The sequence below is a fragment of the Diaporthe batatas genome (genome assembly GCF_019321695.1).
Source record: "Diaporthe batatas strain CRI 302-4 chromosome Unknown Contig00005, whole genome shotgun sequence".
NCBI classification, from domain to species: domain Eukaryota; kingdom Fungi; phylum Ascomycota; class Sordariomycetes; order Diaporthales; family Diaporthaceae; genus Diaporthe; species Diaporthe batatas.
This window is the reverse complement of record NW_025408552.1, coordinates 1,918,874-1,938,279: the sequence shown is the minus strand read 5'-3', so window position 1 is coordinate 1,938,279 and position 19,406 is coordinate 1,918,874. Positions and strand designations below refer to the sequence as shown.

The 19,406-nt window shown below is 55.5% G+C and overlaps 10 protein-coding genes across 10 annotated transcripts; 5 read left to right on the top strand and 5 right to left on the bottom strand.

Annotated features, from left to right (window-relative positions):
* The first annotated feature begins 9 nt into the window (after positions 1–9).
* Positions 10–3,129, top strand: KVR01_005549 (uncharacterized protein). Its single transcript, XM_044794743.1, has 6 exons — positions 10–158; positions 210–437; positions 508–813; positions 880–1,019; positions 1,077–1,350; positions 1,402–3,129. Exons 1-6 carry the CDS (start codon positions 117–119, stop codon positions 2,575–2,577), a joined length of 2,166 nt encoding a protein of 721 aa, XP_044645994.1. The 5' UTR covers positions 10–116; the 3' UTR covers positions 2,578–3,129.
* Positions 3,130–3,133: 4 nt separating this feature from the next.
* Positions 3,134–5,584, bottom strand: KVR01_004940 (Sec63 complex subunit SEC66). The gene is made up of 3 exons (XM_044790199.1): positions 5,275–5,584; positions 4,915–5,216; positions 3,134–4,810 (listed from the first exon to the last, which is right to left on the bottom strand). Exons 1-3 carry the CDS (start codon positions 5,378–5,380, stop codon positions 4,511–4,513), a joined length of 708 nt encoding a protein of 235 aa, XP_044645385.1. The 5' UTR covers positions 5,381–5,584; the 3' UTR covers positions 3,134–4,510.
* On the top strand, positions 3,387–4,016 carry KVR01_005220 (uncharacterized protein; the record flags this gene model as incomplete). The annotated part of the gene is made up of 2 exons (XM_044783500.1): positions 3,387–3,785; positions 3,900–4,016. The coding sequence occupies 2 exons, from the start codon at positions 3,387–3,389 to the stop codon at positions 4,014–4,016; spliced, it is 516 nt and encodes a 171-aa protein (XP_044645665.1).
* Positions 5,585–6,071: 487 nt separating the features above from the next.
* Positions 6,072–8,899, top strand: KVR01_004901 (nuclear protein localization protein 4). The gene is made up of 3 exons (XM_044787126.1): positions 6,072–8,192; positions 8,275–8,386; positions 8,520–8,899. The coding sequence occupies exons 1-3, from the start codon at positions 6,498–6,500 to the stop codon at positions 8,522–8,524; spliced, it is 1,812 nt and encodes a 603-aa protein (XP_044645346.1). The 5' UTR covers positions 6,072–6,497; the 3' UTR covers positions 8,525–8,899.
* Positions 8,900–8,998: 99 nt separating this feature from the next.
* Positions 8,999–11,536, bottom strand: KVR01_005191 (uncharacterized protein; the record flags this gene model as incomplete). Its single annotated transcript, XM_044790085.1, has 1 exon — positions 8,999–11,536. One exon carries the CDS (start codon positions 11,534–11,536, stop codon positions 8,999–9,001), a length of 2,538 nt encoding a protein of 845 aa, XP_044645636.1.
* A 309-nt stretch (positions 11,537–11,845) lies between these two features.
* Positions 11,846–13,066, top strand: KVR01_005233 (rRNA-processing endoribonuclease; the record flags this gene model as incomplete). Its single annotated transcript, XM_044784059.1, has 1 exon — positions 11,846–13,066. One exon carries the CDS (start codon positions 11,846–11,848, stop codon positions 13,064–13,066), a length of 1,221 nt encoding a protein of 406 aa, XP_044645678.1.
* A 91-nt stretch (positions 13,067–13,157) lies between these two features.
* On the bottom strand, positions 13,158–14,000 carry KVR01_005301 (uncharacterized protein; the record flags this gene model as incomplete). Its single annotated transcript, XM_044793364.1, has 1 exon — positions 13,158–14,000. The coding sequence occupies one exon, from the start codon at positions 13,998–14,000 to the stop codon at positions 13,158–13,160; it is 843 nt and encodes a 280-aa protein (XP_044645746.1).
* Positions 14,001–14,039: 39 nt separating this feature from the next.
* KVR01_005341 (uncharacterized protein) lies at positions 14,040–14,375 on the bottom strand (the record flags this gene model as incomplete). Its single annotated transcript, XM_044787051.1, has 1 exon — positions 14,040–14,375. One exon carries the CDS (start codon positions 14,373–14,375, stop codon positions 14,040–14,042), a length of 336 nt encoding a protein of 111 aa, XP_044645786.1.
* A 1,300-nt stretch (positions 14,376–15,675) lies between these two features.
* On the top strand, positions 15,676–18,575 carry KVR01_005500 (phenylalanine--tRNA ligase subunit alpha). The gene is made up of 2 exons (XM_044788609.1): positions 15,676–16,175; positions 16,232–18,575. The coding sequence occupies exons 1-2, from the start codon at positions 15,795–15,797 to the stop codon at positions 17,372–17,374; spliced, it is 1,524 nt and encodes a 507-aa protein (XP_044645945.1). The 5' UTR covers positions 15,676–15,794; the 3' UTR covers positions 17,375–18,575.
* Positions 17,576–18,046, bottom strand: KVR01_004939 (uncharacterized protein; the record flags this gene model as incomplete). Its single annotated transcript, XM_044787548.1, has 1 exon — positions 17,576–18,046. One exon carries the CDS (start codon positions 18,044–18,046, stop codon positions 17,576–17,578), a length of 471 nt encoding a protein of 156 aa, XP_044645384.1.
* Positions 18,576–19,406: the final 831 nt, after the last annotated feature.

Below are 19,406 nucleotides of genomic sequence, written 5' to 3'. Positions count from 1 at the left end.
CACAAGCAGACGCGACCGCCTCGCGTCTCGGTGTGCCAGGGGCTGGCTGGTACCTGCCCGGGTCCTTTCACCTCACACCCGCCCTCACGTCCAATTACACGTGGACAGCAGCCAGTATGGAGCCTGAAGAGAGTGGCTATGCCCATGATGATCACAGAGTGAGTTTCCCCTAGTCTGCAGTTGACTTACCACTGACAGAAGGCCTCCAGGCGGCGTTCATTTTTGGGCAAGATGACGAGACTGACCGGGTCTCACGCCCGGCGAAACGCAGGAAGATCTCAGCAAAGGCAGCCGCTGTAAAGCCCAGAGGCGGGGACCATTTTCAGCCTGGGTCGGAGTTTGTGCCGCTGTTTCATGGCGCAGAGAACCAGGAGTTTGTAAACCAGCGGCAGGCGCTGTTCACCGATGCCTGGACCGAAATTGACGCCCGGATACAGGTGCGTCCAAGAGCAATCAAGGCGTGCACTCGACCAGTATCAGTCCTGTTGACTTTTCCGTAATTTATAGCATGTCCTCAAGGAGTCGAACCGCAGTACCTTGGACGCAGTCGCCTCGTTCGTGGGCGAAGCCCACGCGGTGGAGGATTCCAAGATTCGAGCAGCACTGATCGTCACGGGGCCCAACATCTCGTCGCAGGGCCTCTTGTTCGAGCAGTTAGGCGAAGGCTTGGGCGGCACTGCCAACGGGCCCTTTGTCAGGCTCAGGTCGGCGGAAGCGCCGAACCTAAAGGCAACGCTGAAAAAGATCATCCGCGATGCCACGCAGCCGTCTCCCGACCACGGAGATGATGCTGAACTGTCTGTTGGGAAAGATGTGAGTCGGGGGCCGATTATGGATCTTGGCTCGAGAGTATGACTAACTGGTAGGATCTCATGGCAGGGTCGCAAGTATCTTGATTATGACTTGGAGGCGCTGCATACACATGTGAAACACCACTCGGCAAAACAAGTCATTGTGGCTTTCCAGGATAGCGAGGCGTTTGACACTGGCCTCTTGTCCGATTTGGTCACACTGTTCAAGTATGGAGGATGTCTGCCCACTTATTATGAGGACCTGTTACTGACGTCTTACCTCAGGTCATGGAAAGATAGGATCCCGTTCACCCTGCTTTTCGGCATTGCCACCTCGGTTGAACTCTTCCAAGCGCGTTTGCCGAAGTCGACCAGCCAGAATCTCTATGGCGCCCAATTCGATGTCGTTCAGATGTCATCCGTTCTCGAGAACATATTCAAGGCTGCTGTCGCTCATGCAGCGAATCCCTTGATTATCGGACCAGGCCTGCTTCGTAATTTGGTCGAGCGGCAGCAGAGTCAAGTTGCCGGCGTACAAATCTTTATGAACTCATTGAAGGTGAGTCCGTCTCCCGTCCTTGACGCATGTCCAGGAGCTCACACATCGCAGTACGCCTATATGTGTCACTTCTACGCCAACCCTCTATCAGTTCTGCTTTCCGAGGTGAAACCACAGCCAGAGCACCTTGAAGCCCTTCGGAATCTTCCCTCGTTCCGGTCCCATATCGAGGATGCCCTAGAGAAAGGAAGACTCGATCACGTGCGATCAATGCTTGATGACGACGCCTATCTCCTGGCCGAGCAGCAGAGGACAGCTGAGAAAGTCACAGCGAATTGGGAGACGCGGCTTCTCAAGTCTCTGTCGCTTCTCGAGGCTGGCGGGCTCCTCCAGGAAAGCTTCATAGCCATGTACACAAATGCTCTCGATGATGGCATTGATCTGCATTCCGATGAGAGCGGCGTTCTGGATTCGATCAAGAAGATGTCTCCTGATGAAATCCTAGCGATTTTACAGCGCCTCTTGGATACGGTCCGGAATGGTAGCCGGGAGCTAGGCATGAAAGGATGGGCATCTGAAGACAAGAAGTTCATCCGCACTCTGTCCGACATGCTGGAGCGATTGGCTTCACTCCAATCTCAGTCACAGTTGACCGGAAAGCCTCTGCGCAGCCAGTATACTGCCCAGACCAAGCAACTCAGAACCACTGTTGTTGCACAGAAAGTACAATTAAGCAGGGACGAGACGAGCCTATCAGACGAAGACAAGGCCTTCACAGAACTAGTTAATGGTCTTGTAGGATCTCTTGCAGATGGAATATCGTGCGAACCCGCCAGCACAATCCTATTTCACGAGCTATGGATGTATGAATCCACATCACCTCACAAGGATGTATTCATTCCGCGGCCCGGAGCCATTTTCGAGCGTGCTCTCTCGAAGCCTCACGACTATCTGGCTTGTGCTTGCTGTAGCACAGCTGATGGGAACGCCTCCACGTTGCCGGCGACGTCGATCCTGTACCACCTGTACGGGGAGGCGGGAGCGCTGGTCAACGTCGCTGACTTGTGGTCTGCCTTCCATGCGCTCGTTGGCCGCGATGACGACGATGAAGAGAACCCGAAATCGAGACCAGGAACCAAGGCGACTAAATCGCGTGTCGAAAGCGGCCTTGACGAACGCACTGCTTTGCTTCTCTTCTATCAGGGACTTGCGGAATTGAAGGCAATGGGGTTTGTCAAACCAACCAAGAAGAGGGCCGATCACATTGCTAGACTAAAGTGGTTATGAAGCACGGTCTGGGCCGGAGTGTGATTGGGATGACTTGGTGACGGGCAGCTTTTCACGTGAAGAGAAACGGCTTTCGGCATGGACCATGAGAAACGGGTGTGCACCGATTGGATTTGTCCTATTGCGGACGAGACTAAGTGTAGTTCCCGGCCATTTGGCGGCTTGACTGCCAAAGCTGTCATGATGTCTCACCTCATAAAGGTGCTTTCATTGACGGTCACTGCGGCCGAAGAAGTTAAGGAACCGTGTGGCTCACATGGCCGATATGAAAGACACAAAGGAGGTCCGAGGGCCTCTTAGAAACGGCTGGGCCCTTTTGCACAACCCCCCCAAGAATTACTCTAATGAAGGGGACCCGAAAATACACAACAAAGACCAACTCCTGTAGCCGCGCCCTTACAAGTAGCACTCGTCAGCCCGCAAGACCAGACACGCATGCCTCTTCGATCTGCACTGATCACCATTTGGCGTTTAATCAGGGAACCGATTTGATTCACGGTTCTCCGACACTCGACACAGAAACAGGGGACAAATAGATTGTTGCTGCTGGCACAGCGATGGCCTTAGCCAACTGACACACAGTCTCTTGTAACACACACCACCCATCCATCATTCTCTTTGGCCTTCCAACTGTTTTGACTATTGATGAAAGAAGCTCCCTCTTTTTGGCTTCTCAAATTTCTTCTATTTAAGCAATAACGGTTTGACAGACTCTTTTTGATAATATTCACCACACCCCACCCGCTTCTTCCTCGTCTCGAGAAGAACATATCATCTCTGCCTACCATCCAAAGAGACATCTAATAACCATGAGCAACTGGAACAACGGCCCGCAGGGCACACAACAACACCAGCCCCCACCATCACCGTCTCAACCAAGAGTGCCCGTGGGCGACAGCTACAGCAGCAGCATGGGCACCCGGCGGGCGGATCGCAACGAGGCGTTGGAGGCCAAGCTGAGGCAGATGTCGCTGCCGCTCGCGCCGCTGGTCCAGCTGACGAGCGGGCAGATCCACCCGAGCTTCCCGCCGACGCTGCTCAACTTCTGGCTCCTGACGGACGCGCAGTTGGACGAGATCGCGCACTTCTACCACCAGCGGACGCCTTGCCAGTGGACGCGGCACTACCCTTGCCCGATCACCTGGGAGGAAGGGCTGGGAATCGAGGAGAAGCGGAGGAAGATCGGAAAGTTCATCGGGCTCAGAGGTGTGAGTACTTATTCTTCCCCTGCCTTGGACAGACCCCTGGAACAAGACGGCGGTGACGTCGCCGTGGAGAGTGGCGAGAGAAGAGGCTGAAGACTGACAGTTAAGTGAAATAAGTGCGAGACGCCATTACATATCAAGACCGAGGATGAAATCATGGAGGAGGCCAGACAGGCCCGAATAAAACAGGACGAGGACGACGCCATGAGGAGGAAATTACCATGGTATCAATGACGAACGTACACCCGGAAGCCTCTATATCACGTCCAATCAACCCCCATCCCAATCGGCATCTAGCGTCGCATGTTGTTTTCCTAGCCGGTCGAGCATGTCAGAGATTGCCATAGAATGTCTCGAGACTATCGAGAGAGATCCATAGCGAGGAGTCGCGGTGATTTAGTCCTGATTTTTATCGCAGCAAGAATTTATCATTTAATCCCCGGGAGCCCATCAAGAAACGTGTCTGATTCCCAGATTATCTAGACAGAAGTAAGCCTTGAACGCCGCGCAACCGTAGCAATGCCGTGAATGCCGAGCTGGAATGTGAGGCTCAGGATTCCGTAGAACTAATGTGAAATTTGTACAATGTCCACGAGCAGGCCGTCCACGCGTGGCCTGTCTAGTCACAGGTGCGCAACCGATAGCCAGGAATAGCAGCGTCCGGCCCTGTCGTGGTACGCTCAAGCCCTCTTCCGAGCGCTGGATCTTCTCTTGCGAGGGGGTTTCTCCTATTTCTTCCCCTTCCTCTTCTTGGAAGCTCCAGTGCCATCGCCTGGTGAGCTCGGGTCGACCAGGATGCCGTCCTCGCTATGGGCCGTCGTGGGCCGCGACTTCTCGCCGTCCACATCCTCGTCCAGCTCCTTCATGAAATCGGACGAGATGGCGGCGCGGCGCTTCTCCCACCATTCCTTCTCGGAGGCGGTCTTGGCGGTTATCTCCTCGATCTTCTTCTGGAACATGGCATTTGCGGCAAGCTCGTTCGCGCTCTGGAAGATGCTCTGGCCCCAGTTTGGAGAGAGTCCATTGGCCTGGACAAGGACAAAGGCCGGGTTAGCACAAAGCAGGCTTGTCGAAAGGACCGGGCACACGGAGGCATCCACGTCTGTGTCTACCTGTCCATGTCTCAACATACCTCCATAACTACATCACGAAGCTCAGCCTCCATCTCGCTCTCAGCGCGCGTGAACCTCTGCCACAAGTCATCGCCAACACTCCCCCTCTGCAACAGGGTCGAGCATGCCTGCTTCGCGGTGCGGATTTGGATGATGCGGTGGATATCTTCAACTGCGCGACGTATAAGGGCAGCACGCAGGATGCTCTGGGGGACCTGGGGAGCCTTTTCTTGGCCCTCCTCGGGCTCCATGTGGAGTAGCGACAGGTAGACATTTCGTTGCAGGTGGGGGCCGAACCACGGCTCGAGGTTTGCTTTTTGCGCTGTTGCATCTGTCAGTTGTTGCCCTGACGGAACAAATTGGAGAACCAAAGCACTCACCAGCCTTGCGCTTCCTGTAGACGCTGGAGAACGTAACAAAGGTCCCGCCCAGCACCAGTATGTAAGAGATGGGGAGGATGAGTCCCCTCCAGTCGAGGGAGAACATGGCGCACGGCAATCTGGGCAGGAAGCCTGGCGGAATTGGAAAAGAAGTTGGGGTTTAACGGACAATACAGGAGACAAGGAAAGAAGTGAGCGACAGCGACAGATGAAAGAGGAGTGGGAATTAAGTGCGCCAACACGTCTGCGACTGGCTGGTGGGGAGGGAGGGTACGTTAAGGTGAGGATCGGGGAAGCCAGCGCGACCGCATTCAAAGAAAAAGACAGGTTTACCATAGCACTGCACAACCGACGGGCTAGGTGCGGCCGGCGTTTGGACCCTGGTGCTGGCTGTTTCGTGCCTGCCGAGCTGGCAAGCCCCATCCAGGTAACCAGGTACGGGGGTACCTAGGTACATACCTAGGCTGGTCATCTTCTGGAGGCTGACATCCGCAAACAGGCAGTTTGTGACAACCGTACAGATTCATTCGGAATAAGTACTCATCATCCATGAATAAGGACCATGAATTCCTAGGTCACTGCCTGTAGAATAGACCGCAGCATTCTAGTACTACATGCTAGTTGGTTGACCACACCGTATCCCACTCACGGTGTGTGTTACCCTAGGTCTGCCAAAGATGTAATAGCCGGGCAATGGGAAGTATTGGAAAAGTTATGGCACCTTTTATAACATCTTCACTACTTGAATGTTTGGTGTCAAACAATACATGCAACATAAAATTTATAAGACTCTGCAAATGGCATCCTGCCGAGCCCTGCCCCAACAACCAGTCTGCCTAGGTTGTACTGTGTACGGATAGGGAGGTGTTTGTCTGTGCTCGAGCAGGCAATAGCGATGACGAAACCTCGGAGCTGCCACTTTTGCCCCAGGAACTCTGGCTGCATCCCCCACCCTGTCCACCGGCTCCTCTGGCGGGGTGAGGCAAGCTTTCATCCGGCACATCACTTCCTCAGGTATACCAATCACCTGAACCATCAGACACCTCTTGGGCTTGCTCACACTTTGACCAAGCCTCCAACAAACCTCCACTTCCAACGGCTGCCTGCTTTGAAGCTGCCTTCTTGTCCTCCGCCTCCCAGGCCCGTGGACTCCCAATATCTCACCCAACCACCCAGCCTCCCGCTCCCTCTCTCCCTCATCCCACCCACCGCTCCTCGAAAAGATGCTGTTGAGAATCAGAGGGCCTGATGGCATGCTGCGCATCAACGTCGAACAGACAGACTCCTTTGCAGACGTTGCCAGCAAGTTCTTGGCCGAACTCCCACCAACGGTCGATCCCTCCACCATTACCTTCTCAAACGCGCCCGGGGGCAACGACTTCAAGGCGGTCGACGAGGTTGGGCATGTGAGCATTGCCCAGACCGGTCTCAAACATGGCGACGTAGTCTTCATCAGGTACCAACACGCTGCGGTTATGGGCAACGGAAATGCGAACGGCGACACAGACAAGGGCAAGGCGCCGTTGGCGTCGTCTACGAACCGACTGAACGGGAAGCCCATCCTGCCAACCGAGGACCTCCCCATCGACCCACCACCTCTGACCTCGCCGACCGAGAGAATTAAGAACCCTTGGGAGGTTGTCGTGCAGTCCAAGCTCGACGATGTCCTGGACAAGAAGAGTGGCAAGATTCCCCGAAAGATGGACACCATGTGCCGTCACGGGCCAAAGGGCATGTGCGACTACTGCCAGCCTCTCGACCCATTCGACTCCAAATACCTCAACGACAAGAAGATCAAGTACATGTCTTTCCATGCATACCTCAAGAAGATCAACGCAGACAAGAACAAGCCCGAGTTGGGAAGCTCCTACATTCCTCCCCTCGTCGAACCTTACTACCGTGTCAAACGCGACTGTCCGTCCGGCCACCCGCAGTGGCCCGAGGGCATCTGCACTAAGTGTCAGCCGAGTGCCATCACGCTGCAGCCCCAACAATTCCGGATGGTCGACCACGTCGAGTTTGCCTCTCCGGCCATCATCGACACATTTCTGAACGCTTGGCGCATGACCGGCGCTCAGCGGCTTGGCTTCTTGTATGGTAGATACGAAGAGTACGATGTGGTCCCGCTGGGGATCAAAGCTGTGGTCGAGGCCATCTATGAGCCGCCACAAGTGGACGAGATAGACGGGATCAACCTGAATCCCTGGGAGAACGAAAAGGAGGTTGGAGATGTCGCGAGATTGTGCGGCTTGCAACAAGTCGGTGTGATCTGGACCGATCTCCTCGATGCGGGCCAAGGGGACGGAACTGTGGTGTGCAAGCGACACGAGGACTCGTACTACATCGCATCGCAGGAGATCGCTTTCGCCTCCCGTTTGCAAGCGCAACATCCCAAGCCCTCGAAATGGAGTGACACGGGCCGGTTTGGCTCGGACTTTGTCACATGTGTCATCTCGGGTAATGGAGAGGGTGGCATTGAAATCAGTGCATATCAAATGACGAACGACGCCGTTGAGATGGTCAGGGCCAACATCATAGAGCCTTCGGCTGACCCTGGACGAATGCTGGTGCAGGAGGAAGAGGAAGACGATGGTTCAACTAGCCGCACACGGTACATACCTGAGGTGTTCTACCGGAAAATCAACGAGTACGGCGCCAACGTACAAGAGAACGCGAAACCGGATTTCCCGGTTGAATACCTCTTTGTCACGTTGACTCACGGTTTCCCCGACAATGCGCAACCGACCTTTACGGACCTCGGTTTCCCCATCGAGAACCGCGAATACATGGGCGAGGCTCAGGATCCAAGTGCTGTGGCCCAGAAGCTCAAAGCCAGCTCAAAGTCGGATAATGGACAACTTGTCGTCTCAAACTTCCACTTCCTGTGCTTCCTCCACGGCATGGGCATATTGAGCAAGGTGAGCAATAAGATAGCAACAATGGATACACACGCCTACCTTTCGAGGCCGTCCCTGAACGTCTGACTAATTTTCTGGACAGGATGAGGAATCCCTCCTCTGTCGTGTGGCAACCGGCCACGATCTAGCAGATGCGTTCCAGCTCAAATCAACAGATGGTTGGCAGACATTGCTGGCAATCTTACAGTCGACTGGTGAGAGAATCCCCAAACGCGGCCGTGAGGAGCTGGTGGACCTGGACCGCAGCTCCGGCTCTTCCTCCTCCTCTCGCACACCCCATTACGACCCAGACACGGAACATCTTGCTAAACGCGTTGCTGCCGTTAGGCTGAACTCGACCCCCCCGCAATGCGCCATCAAAGAAAAGGATTCGAATTGACGCGGTGGCACGGGAGGCAAGTGTCGAGACAGGAATGGCAAGGGCAGAGTTCAACTTGTGGTGGCGAGCAGGAGCATAGGCTGACTTGGGTTGGGCGTATCGGCGTTTCCTGGCATACGGCATAGACAGCATTAGAAGGACGATGGCAAAGACGCTACTATGTGTGGGTGTGCGTCAGCCGTAAAAGCATTGATACTGCGCAGAACGGTCTATTCGACTCGTTTTGCCCCTAATATACCAATACAGATGCTAAAGTCGGCTCTCTGGTTATTGTCGCGTTGACGCAGGTCATTACCGTGAGGCGTGGCAGATCCCCATCGATTTCCTGTGCAACTCCCAGGGCGCCTCGCAGTTGGGTGAGAGGTATATTGTTTATATGGTATTTACATCTGCTCGTACATGCCCCGCTGCGCACCCCTAACTCCTGCTAAGAGGAATCCACCTCGTCCTCGACAGCATCATGTTCGTACGGAGCAATATCAGCAGCGCCCATCTCTTCTTGTGCTGCCTTGAACGCAAGGTTCACATTTTCCCTACCACGATAGTCCGCCTCTGCCTTCTCGAAGTAGTACTCTAGCAGTATGTCATACAACATATGTGGATCCTTGACCTCGTTCGGGTCCTGGGCCGCCTCGGCCGCGAGATCCGAGCCTGACCCCGAGCCCGAGGGCTCGCCCTGGCTCCGTTCCAGCAGCCGCCTCTGCTGGTACTTCTCGATCAGGGTCTGCAGCTTCATCGTGGTGAGCATGACGACTCTGGCCGTCCGCGCCGACGGCCGGTCGATCTGCTCGTACTCGGCGATCATCTCCAGCAGCACCTTGCGCGTGATGTTAAACCTCATCAGGTCCCGCAGGCACACAAGGGCGACCATCACGCCGGCCCAGTCGGCGCACTTGCGGAAGCTGTGCAGGATCAGCTTCACCTGGTCCTCGGACAGCTCGCCATGGCGCGTCCGTCGCCTCTCAAGGTGCAGCCCGGTCGTGCTGATCATGTCCCTGAAGAAGGCGCGGGCCTGGACCTGCGACTCGGCGGAGATCTCGGGGGCGAGTTGGTGCAGCTGTCTCCCGCGGAGGGAGTTGATGCGAAGCGACTTGAAGAGAATGGCATACGTGTCTGTGTTGGGCAGGATCTCATTCTCGTGCACCATCAATTCGTAGAGTTCTCGTGCCTTTTCCGCGTTGCCTTGTTCTACTGCCGCCATGATCAACTCGTTCATCATCATGGCGTCTCTACCGATCTCGCACTCCTTGTATGCCACGAACAGTTCCTCGAGCTGGACGAAGAGGCCTTGCTCGCGATACTTCTCGGCCAGGAGGATGAAAGTCTCTGTAGTTGCGCGTGGCACCATCGTGTAATCCAGGTCATCGTCGCTGTGCCGGGAGTCTTTGGGGCGGCCGTCGTAGAGTCTGATGGGCCAATTCATGCTGCTTTCTCGCTGGCGCAGCTGGACAAAGGCCTTTCGGGCGTGTATCATAGACCATGCGAGGTGCTCAGCCTTCGCGCGATTCTTTGCCGTTCCGGATCGGAACCACGCACCGACGAGGCCATTCACCTGCACAGCTGCGGCCATGACACCGTTCCCCTGCATGTAGACAAGGACCTTGTAGGCCCCATCAAGATCCCCGGCGCCAATGAGCCTCTTCAGCCACTTGCCAAAGAAAAACGTGTTGTTCACGGAGCTCGGCAACTTCTTGTTGCCGTACAGGTTGACTGCGCCCGCAGATATCATGTCCGTGAACGCGTACATCGCATAATCGGTGTGGCCTGCTGCAAGGAAGATCGAAATGACGACGTCATAATCGTCAATCTCCATCGGCTTTTCGAGCTTCGTTGCAAGATCCCTCATGCGCCTGTACAGCCTGAAGCCCTTCTCTGCATCGGCGAGATTTGACGTGCTGAGATATGCTTCGATGAGGTGTAGGAGCACGCGAGAGTCCGCAGGGGTAGAAGCACTCGCCCGTTCCAGCACAACTTGGCATGCCCTTTCCGCACGCTCTATATCCCCCAGGCGTGACCATAGACGCACCCCAAGATCCCAGAAAGCCATCGCAGAAGGATGGCTACCGCCAAAGGTAGGGCGGAGTCTCTTCCAATTCTCAGCCGCTACGCTCTCGAAGCCCTCACCCCATGCAGCGTCGATCTGCAACAATTGCTGCTCATCGCTTAAGGTGACCCCGTGCGATACCATTGTCTGACACAAACCAAGGATATGGGCCGCACGTTGAGGATTCTGGTCGCTCTCCCAAGAGAAGATAGTCCACATGTCAGCCCAAGCTTTTTCTGGCACTAGCCGTTGTGGATCGGCCAGGACAGATCGGACCTGCGCAAAATATTGCCATGCTTTCGAGATCTTGCTATGATTCAACTGATTGTTTTCGAGACTGGTTGTACAAAGCTTGATGAGCCTATTCAGGTTCTTCAGGCGTTGATTCGTTTTTTGTAGCTCGTGGCCACCTCTGAGATTCTTTTTCTCAGAAAGGAGAGGGATGCCCTTGGTCTCGGGCTCCTCCTCCTCGTAGGTTTCTAACGCGTCCCTGTATGCTTCGAGGGCGCCTTTAGGACCGTGTTTCAACAGGATCGTTTCAAGAAACTCGGACTTTTTTTCCATTGCTTCCAGTGTCGCATCGAGGTTCCTTATTTTCGCATTTACACTGGCCGCGAGGGCCCTTATATCATCCATGTCGACATCGTCGGCATCCTCGCCCACAGGCACTTCTCGGACCTCGCCCTTGTCATCTTTTTCGAAGTATTTGACAGTATATGGCTTTTGGGGCTTCTCTGGAGTCGAGTTTTGCGTTGGCAGTTTGGCGTGACGGGACTGGCGAGCCTGACCCTTTGCACCCCTGGCATAGGACCGGACAGCGCTTGGCTTGGGTCGCTCTTTGGCGAGGCCGCTGAGGCAGGAGTGGCAAACATACGGGCTGCTTCGCGTTGCCAACCTCACAAGAGCAGTCTTCGGAGGCATCGAGAATCGTCAACGCCAGCCATAGATCGCGAATGTACACAGGAGTGGGCAAGGAGGTTGTGGTATAATCTGAGCAGGGAAGGTTGGAGCACTTTGACGGGGAGCGGGAAAAGATGGCTATAGTGACGTCCCTGCGGCAAAGCTCCAAATTTTGGGGAGCTTGTCGCTGATAGCCTTGCGATAAGCACCTAGCGGGACCGTTCTGCCAAAGGCGGTCAGAATTTTCCTTCTGGATCTCTTCCTTCGTCCTTCACGCTCCGCCTGCCAAACTCTCAGGTCACAACGCAGTTCGAGCGACCATCCAGCGCCATGTCGACTCCGAATCCCGAATACCTACGCTTGACGGGCCACAAATCATTCACCCACCGCCTGATCCTCTCGACACTGACCGGCCGACCTGTTCACATCTCCGGCATCCGCAGCTCATCTCCCACTGCACCTGGACTCGCCCCTCATGAAGTCTCCTTCCTCCGCCTCCTCGAGGCTGTCACCAATGGCAGCTCCATGCAGATCTCCTACACCGGCACAACAATAACGTACCACCCTGGTCTGATCACTGGCAGCGTAGCTGGGGCAGGGGCCACATCAGACGGTGTCGTCGAGCACACGCTCCCAGCAAACTGCTCTCGGGGCGTCACCTACTTCCTCCTGCCACTGGCCCTCCTTGCGCCCTTCTCAAAAGCACACATGAACGTCCGCTTCTCGGGGCCCGGCGTCATCACCTCCGCGACCAACACCGGCGACATGTCCATCGACTCCTTCCGCACAGCCATCCTCCCACTCTACGCACTATTCGGTATCCCCCCGGCTCGCATCGAGGTCCGCGTGCTTCAGAGGTCTTGCCCCGGCCCCAGGGGGACCGGCGGTGGTGGCTCGGTCGAGCTGCGCTTCGCGAGCCAGGTGCGCCTGCCGAAGACCCTACACCTCCACAGGTCGCCCGGGCGGATACGGAGGATCCGCGGCGTCGCGTACTGCACGGGCGTTTCGGCGAGCAACAACGCCCGCATGATCCACGAGGCGAGGAAGGTACTCAACCCGCTGGTCTCCGATATACACATTGCTGCGCAGTACGACGCTGCGCCTCTGGTGCCGGACAAGAACGCCGGAGGGAACGCCAAGAAGAAGCTAGGCATAGGCTTTGGGCTCAGCCTGGTGGCCGAGTCCAGCGTGCCAGGTGTGCTGTACTCTGCGGACGTGGTTGCACCGCCGGAGGGTGGTGTGATACCCGAGGACATCGGCACGCGGTGCGCATACCAACTCGCGGAGATAATACAACGGGGAGGATGCGTGCCGTGGTCAGCAGCCAGGTCGATCCTCACACTAATGGCGATGGGATCAGAAGATGTCGGGCGATTAAGGTTAAGCAAGGATACTGTGGGTACTGAGGAGGTTTTGCAGCTGGCTAGGGACCTCAGGAGTTTCGGCGGAGCAAGCTGGGGGCTACGGCCGGTCGAAGACGATGATTCCGGCGATATATTGGTATCTGTGAAAGGTACTGGCGTCGGCAACGTGGGCAGGAAGATTGCATAATATCCCAGAATCGCAAAGGATCTCTTTGGAAGGAGTTTGATGAAAATCAGATGCTTTGTCGAGAAGTCCATGCTATGCCTATTATCGCCTATCATCGCTGTCTTGTACGGCGTTCTAATCTTGCCTGGCTCTGAGCGGCGAGCGCAGCCCACGTTGTGGTGTATCCGGTCAAACGCAAGGGGTAGCCGGCCACGCTGGAGGCGCCGTTACTCTCGGCGGCTAACGTGCGTACGGAGTGCACGACGTGGAAGTTTGCCAAAAGACCGTTCCCGGACATCAGCACGTCCAGTAAGCTCGGCCTGTCTGCTCCTTGCTCTTGAGACCCCGAGCCGCCCAGTGACCTCAAGATCCGTTGATAACGAGCTTCAAGGTGCCCGGTACTGCTGCTCTCGGCAGTCGCCTGGGGCGCCGGCCGGCCGGTCACTAACGGCTGTAATTCGATGTCCCGGGATTCGTCCTCGCCCAGCGGGTCATCTCTTAGGACGCCTCGCTCTTCGGCATCCAGATCCTGAGTCGATGGGTTGTCTCCCGCGGCCACGCTGGCCACTTGTGGGATCGTCGTGGTGTGGGCGTTCCTCTTTGGAACGCCCCCCGCGGAAACGCTTCGTAGTGTGACCTCGATCTTCTTGAGGCGGTCCTTCTCCAGCCACACCGCGCACATGACACATTGTAGTACTAGGACCAGGCAGTCCAACAGCAAGAGGCCAAGCCTGGACGTCGGCGCCTTCTGTCCCACAAAGTCGATGATGACGCCCCCATGTAGATAGCCCCGCATGGTCTCGCTTGCTTCTGGGAGGGCGAGAAGGAGGTGGAGGAGCATGCATAATATGTTTGAGCCGAGGACGGTGTAGATCTGAGGCCGTGGCGCGGGCATAAGTTTGAGAAAGTCTTCGGGTTTCGGCGTCAGGTACATGTACTGCACGAGGGAGCGCATGACGAGACGGGCAAAGGAGCAACTTCGAGGACAAACAGGTTAGCAAACGTCAGAGAAGGGGGGGGGTCGGCGAGGGTGATGCTGGGGGTTGCCATACTCCATGTAGTACAGGACACACAGCTCGGCGAAGACCAGGACGTCCAAGCTGCTCATGAGGTGGGTCATGAATTCCAGCTTCTTCGCGATGCCGGCTTTTGCCCGGCGTACCCGGGAAGACGAGCGCCGCCGGCCGGTGCGAGACGGTCGCCGCCGCTGGGACTGCTGTGTAGATGGCGCCGGAATGTCGCCGTCATCCTGGGATCTGGCGTCGCTGTCATTTTCGTCGAGGGTTGGCAAGCGGGCCGCAGAGCTCGCTGGTGTGGGATCATCGTTCATAGCTCCGCCGCACCTGGTCAGGAAGGCTTGTCGGGTCGGGTTTGTCTAGATTGGGCCGCACATATTATGTTGGTGAAGACTGCTGTCACTGGTAGTCGGTCTGTGTGTTGTGTAATTAACTACTGACACCTCTGGAGCCTCTGGAGCCTCTGGGGTGTGCTCTGGGTGCAAGAGTCTGGGCTCGGACGATGGGTGGTAGATATGGTTAATAAGCTGGAGGGATGACGGATGTCGAGGCGACGGTCGCCAAGCCATCGATCCCACCGCTTAGCAGCCCAACACATGCCTTGTCTACGTATGTCTCGTACTCCTCGATAACGATTGACCCACCTCAAGGTGTGGAAATAGCTGGAAAGGAACATCTTCTCTCGAATCTTTCGCAGAAAATGATAGTCAACCAAGTCAATAATACCAACTGCTCTCGGATACCAAGCCATTTGATGACTGGTGCAAGCCTCTTTTACGAGCAACCTCCTCAGTGGCACTCACCATCTTCCGAGTAGGCTCCCTCGTAACTTCAGTAGTGTCATTGTGCCGCACCATGTCGCCCACTCTTGGCTGTTAAGAAGCCATAGATAGACTATAGACCTCGTTGTCCAAGTAGAAGGTGTCAGTCAGTACTTCTCTGACTATCAGTGGACTTACACGGCTCAGCCGTTTGCTAGACCATGATGGTTAACGCGTCCAATATCTATGCCAGTGTCATTGATGTCTGCCTCTCGAGTGCTTTGGTCCTTGGAAGAAGTTCCGGCCTACCACGTGGTCGTGGAAGTGCCGAGCGACCGCTTCAAGCGCGATAGACTTGATAAAGTACTTGAAGACTCGACCGTCAAGTGTGGGTTTGACATGGTTTTACATGCACGAGAGCCTCATTTTCCCTTAATCGTTGAGTCAGACATAGCTTCGATTTTGTGCCAAACCCATGCAGCCGTTTGAAGGGAGTTTATAGGCTCAGACTGCTGCGTAGCACTGGTACCAAGCGATGCGTTCTGTACCGCCAAATTTGTAGAACCGTCACCACAGGTTCATCAAGTGGTTTTCAGGTTTGAGAAGCTGTTCGGATTTCCTAGATGACGGTCGACTACGGGACCCCTAAGCCTATATCGTGAGGCAACAAATAGCGTACCTAGGTACGTATCTCACTTGCTGTGTTGGTACTCCGTACTTCCAGGTACCTAAGTCAGTGCCTACCTACGTACCTAGGTACCTAGCTAGATGGAGGGGCAGAGAGGTACGGGCAGTATAGACAGTCACCCCCACCTGCAGCCGTGCAGGGGTTGAGATCATTTTCTGGACTCTCCGAGGACCCTCGCTCTGACTCAAAATGGCTGGATTAGCATTTTAGACCTACAACATACCCAGATACTCTGCCCGCCCCCTCGATCATTTTCCGCCCATCTACAACTCACGGTCGACAATATGGCGTCGTCTGGCGATCTCCCTTCGGAGATCCTCCTTGCATTGTCCAAGTCCGACCCGATCCTGTCCCAAGAAGGCTTCCCCGACCGCGCCTTCGCAGAAATCAAGGCAGCACTCGACAAACTTGCCTCACGGTCTATGGTTACCTACCAAACGATAGAGAAGGACGAAGCGATCCTTGAGCCCGAGGCAGAGGGAATCGTCAAGAATGGGAGTCACGAGGCAAGAGTCTTTGAAGCGCTGCGACAGGCTGTTGAGGGCCTCTCGGTCCAGGACCTCGAGAAGGCCATTGGTGACAAGAACGTCACCAAGATGGGCCAGGGCAAAGCCTTCAAGGAGAAATGGATCACCAAAACCGGCGATGGCAAGCTCAAGGCCTCTGTGAGTGCCTCTAGATTTTACCAATGGGGGGAGGGCTTGACACTGACTGGCTGCAGGCCGACTCGATCAAGGACACGACGAGGGAACAGCTCGAGACTATTGCAAAGACAAAAACCTTCCCCGACGCCAAAATTCTCAACGATCTGAAGAAGCGGAAGCTGGTCAAGATGCAGAAGGTCATCCACTTTAGGATACAAAAGGGCGAGAAGTTTGCACTGGAGATCACCAAGGAGGAGACAGACCTCACGGCGGACATGCTGCAATCTGGCGCGTGGAAGACTGCAACCTTCAAACCATACAACTTCAAGGCACTAGGGGCGGACCAGCGAGCGGGAGCTCTGCACCCGCTGAACAAGGTGCGGGCCGAGTTCAGGCAGATCTTCTTCGACATGGGCTTCCAGGAGATGCCGACCAGCAAGTTCGTCGAGTCCGGCTTCTGGAACTTCGATGCGCTATTCGTGCCGCAGCAACATCCTGCCCGAGACCTGCAGGACACCTTCTACATCTCGGATCCTAAACAGGCAGATCTTCCCCGGGCGACGGGCCCAGACGACACGGCCGACTACAAGACGTACGTGGAGAATATCAAGGCGGTGCACGAGAACGGAAAGTTCGGTTCCATTGGCTACAGATACCCATGGTCGGAGGAGGAGTCGAAGAGGCTGGTCCTGCGGACACACACGACCGCCATCTCGACAGCCGTGCTGCACAAGCTGGCCCAACAAAAGGGCCCCGACGGACGGCCACCGCCAGCGAAATATTTCTCGATCGACAGGGTGTTCAGGAACGAATCAGTGGACGCGACTCACTTAGCAGAGTTCCACCAGGTTGAGGGTGTCGTCGCCGACTACGGACTGACACTGGGCGGCCTGATGTCCTTCATGGAGGACTTCTTCAAGAGGATGGGCATCACAGACCTGAAGTTCAAGCCTGCCTACAACCCCTACACCGAGCCCAGCATGGAGATCTTCAGCTACCACAAGGGCCTGAACAAGATCGTGGAAATCGGCAACAGCGGTATGTTCCGGCCCGAGATGCTGGAGCCCATGGGCCTGCCCAAGGACATGCGGGTATACGGCTTCGGACTGAGTCTGGAGAGGCCGACCATGATCAAGTACGGCATCTCGAACATCCGTGAGCTGCTCGGACACAAGGTGGACCTCAACTTCATCGAGCGGAATCCGGCTGTTCGTTTCTAGATGGATGTGGGAACCGGGCGCGGCAGCATCAGATGTAGAAATTTCCAAGAAATCACGAGTGCATGTCACAAGAGATGAAAACACTGGGCTAGAGGATTGTGAAGAACAAAAAGTCTGGAGTCTGGCTCCGTGTCGATTACATTTCTCTAAACTTTTGGCAAACATGACCTTTGAGAACCCTCAAGCAACCCTGGAGCATCTTTACGCCATGGCCGCAGCAGCCTCCCTAAAGGTGCCAACCAGACTTGTCCTGTCATCGGCCCTGATGTGTGTGAAATCCCCGGGCGAGGGCGCGTCGTCGTCGTCGTCCGTAGAAAGCGAGCTGCCGACAGAGGCACAGGTGGCGTTGCTGCTGACCTTGGTGAGCAGGAACTGGTACTGTGCCTGACGGTCTCGCGCGACGGCTGGTTGATGCTGGGGGTAGGCGCCGGGTGTTGTTGTGTCATATACATCCATCATGCCGTCCGAGGTGCGGGCGACGACCCGCTGCAGGGCCTCAGTCTCGCGCTGAGCGCGTGCAGGGTCAGTGTGCGGTGCCATCTGTGGCTCCGCAAAGCTGCCGTAGTGCATCCCGTTGGGGACGCTAAAGAGCAGTGGCCCGGACTCAACCTCGTCCTGCTCGACAGGATCCTGTGGTTGGCCGCCGCCCAGGCATGATGCGCATATACCCATGATACGGTATGGTATGGTATGGTATGGTACGTGCTGCTCTGTATGGATGCGCGCGAGAAGGGAAGGCGGGAAATATACAAAGAAAATAGCGTTGGTGCGGGTTGGCGCGTATACGGCGTGTACGGAGCAGGAGAGCGTGTATTTCGGAGGGAGGTGGTCAAATCTGGTATCCCAACGCGGAGGCTAGATCTGGATTGAGTAGTGCATTAAAGGAAAAAGGAGCGGAGCAGATTAGTGCGGATTATGCATGGTCTGTCTGCCTCATGGCCAAATTGAGGTCGATTTCGTTCTTGAAGAAGAAAGATGGCTCAAGAACAGAAAGGCTTGTCGCGAGCATGGACCAAGATGTAAATTGCAGTAGTACGTAATGTGCAGCGGGGAACGATCCGGGGGCTCGATCGCTCAATTGATCGAGAAGGAGAAGAAGGAGAGAATACCGATGCTTTTATTGACCCCACGGGCTCTGGGTTGGCGCAACTCGTTGCCAGTGCTTGGGGGCAGCGAGGAAGCTCCAAGATCGGCGTCCATTCCTGAAGTCCTGCCAGTGGCAGTAGTGGGAGATCTACTGCAGACCGCATGCCAGATGCAGATACCTGCCGTGATGGAATACTTGTTATTATTATCACAGTAGGTATTACCAAGAAAAGTGTGGACGGGATCGCGACTGCCCGAGTCGACCCTGTTCTGCCAAAGCCCAAACCAAGATAAAATAAGAGTCATTGAGACGCTAGAGTCATCTCAATCCGGGCATCGTCATTTCCCCATGCTTCGATCCAGTCTGGCGGAGCCGATGGGCGGGACTTCCCATGCCCGAAAACGTGTTGCTCCTACCTCGGAGCCCCGTCGCACGAGGGAGGTTCAAATTTTTTTTCTACACAGTATCAGCCAAAAACCATGTCTGTGACCGGTCCCTGCCCACGCCCCTGGGCTTGCAGTAGTACAAGGCGTGGTGCGTGGGTGGGCGGAACTGGCGCGTTCCTCTTCTGCTCAGTGCAGTGGACTGGTAGATTTCCGCAAGCTGTAATAGTAACTTATTAGTACTTCAGTATGTAGGCTGGGGGGCGGGGCCAAGCGGAGGACAAGAAAAATCGGGGACCTTTGAAAGTTTGGACAGGGGAGCTCCCAACTTGGCCCTGGATCTGGACTGATAGGGCGAGCTCGGTATGCTAGCATCTTATCGCCCCGCCAGAAAAAAGAATGCCCCCCAGGGTTCACATGTCCCTGGTGTGAATCACACCCTCACTTTTTCGATTCCAACTCCGTGACTCTGTCAATTGGGTATAAAGAGGACGGAAAGGGTTACCAGAGCTGCAATTGGGTAACAGCGCCCAGCGTCGTCGCCGGACTCGTCCCTTTCTAC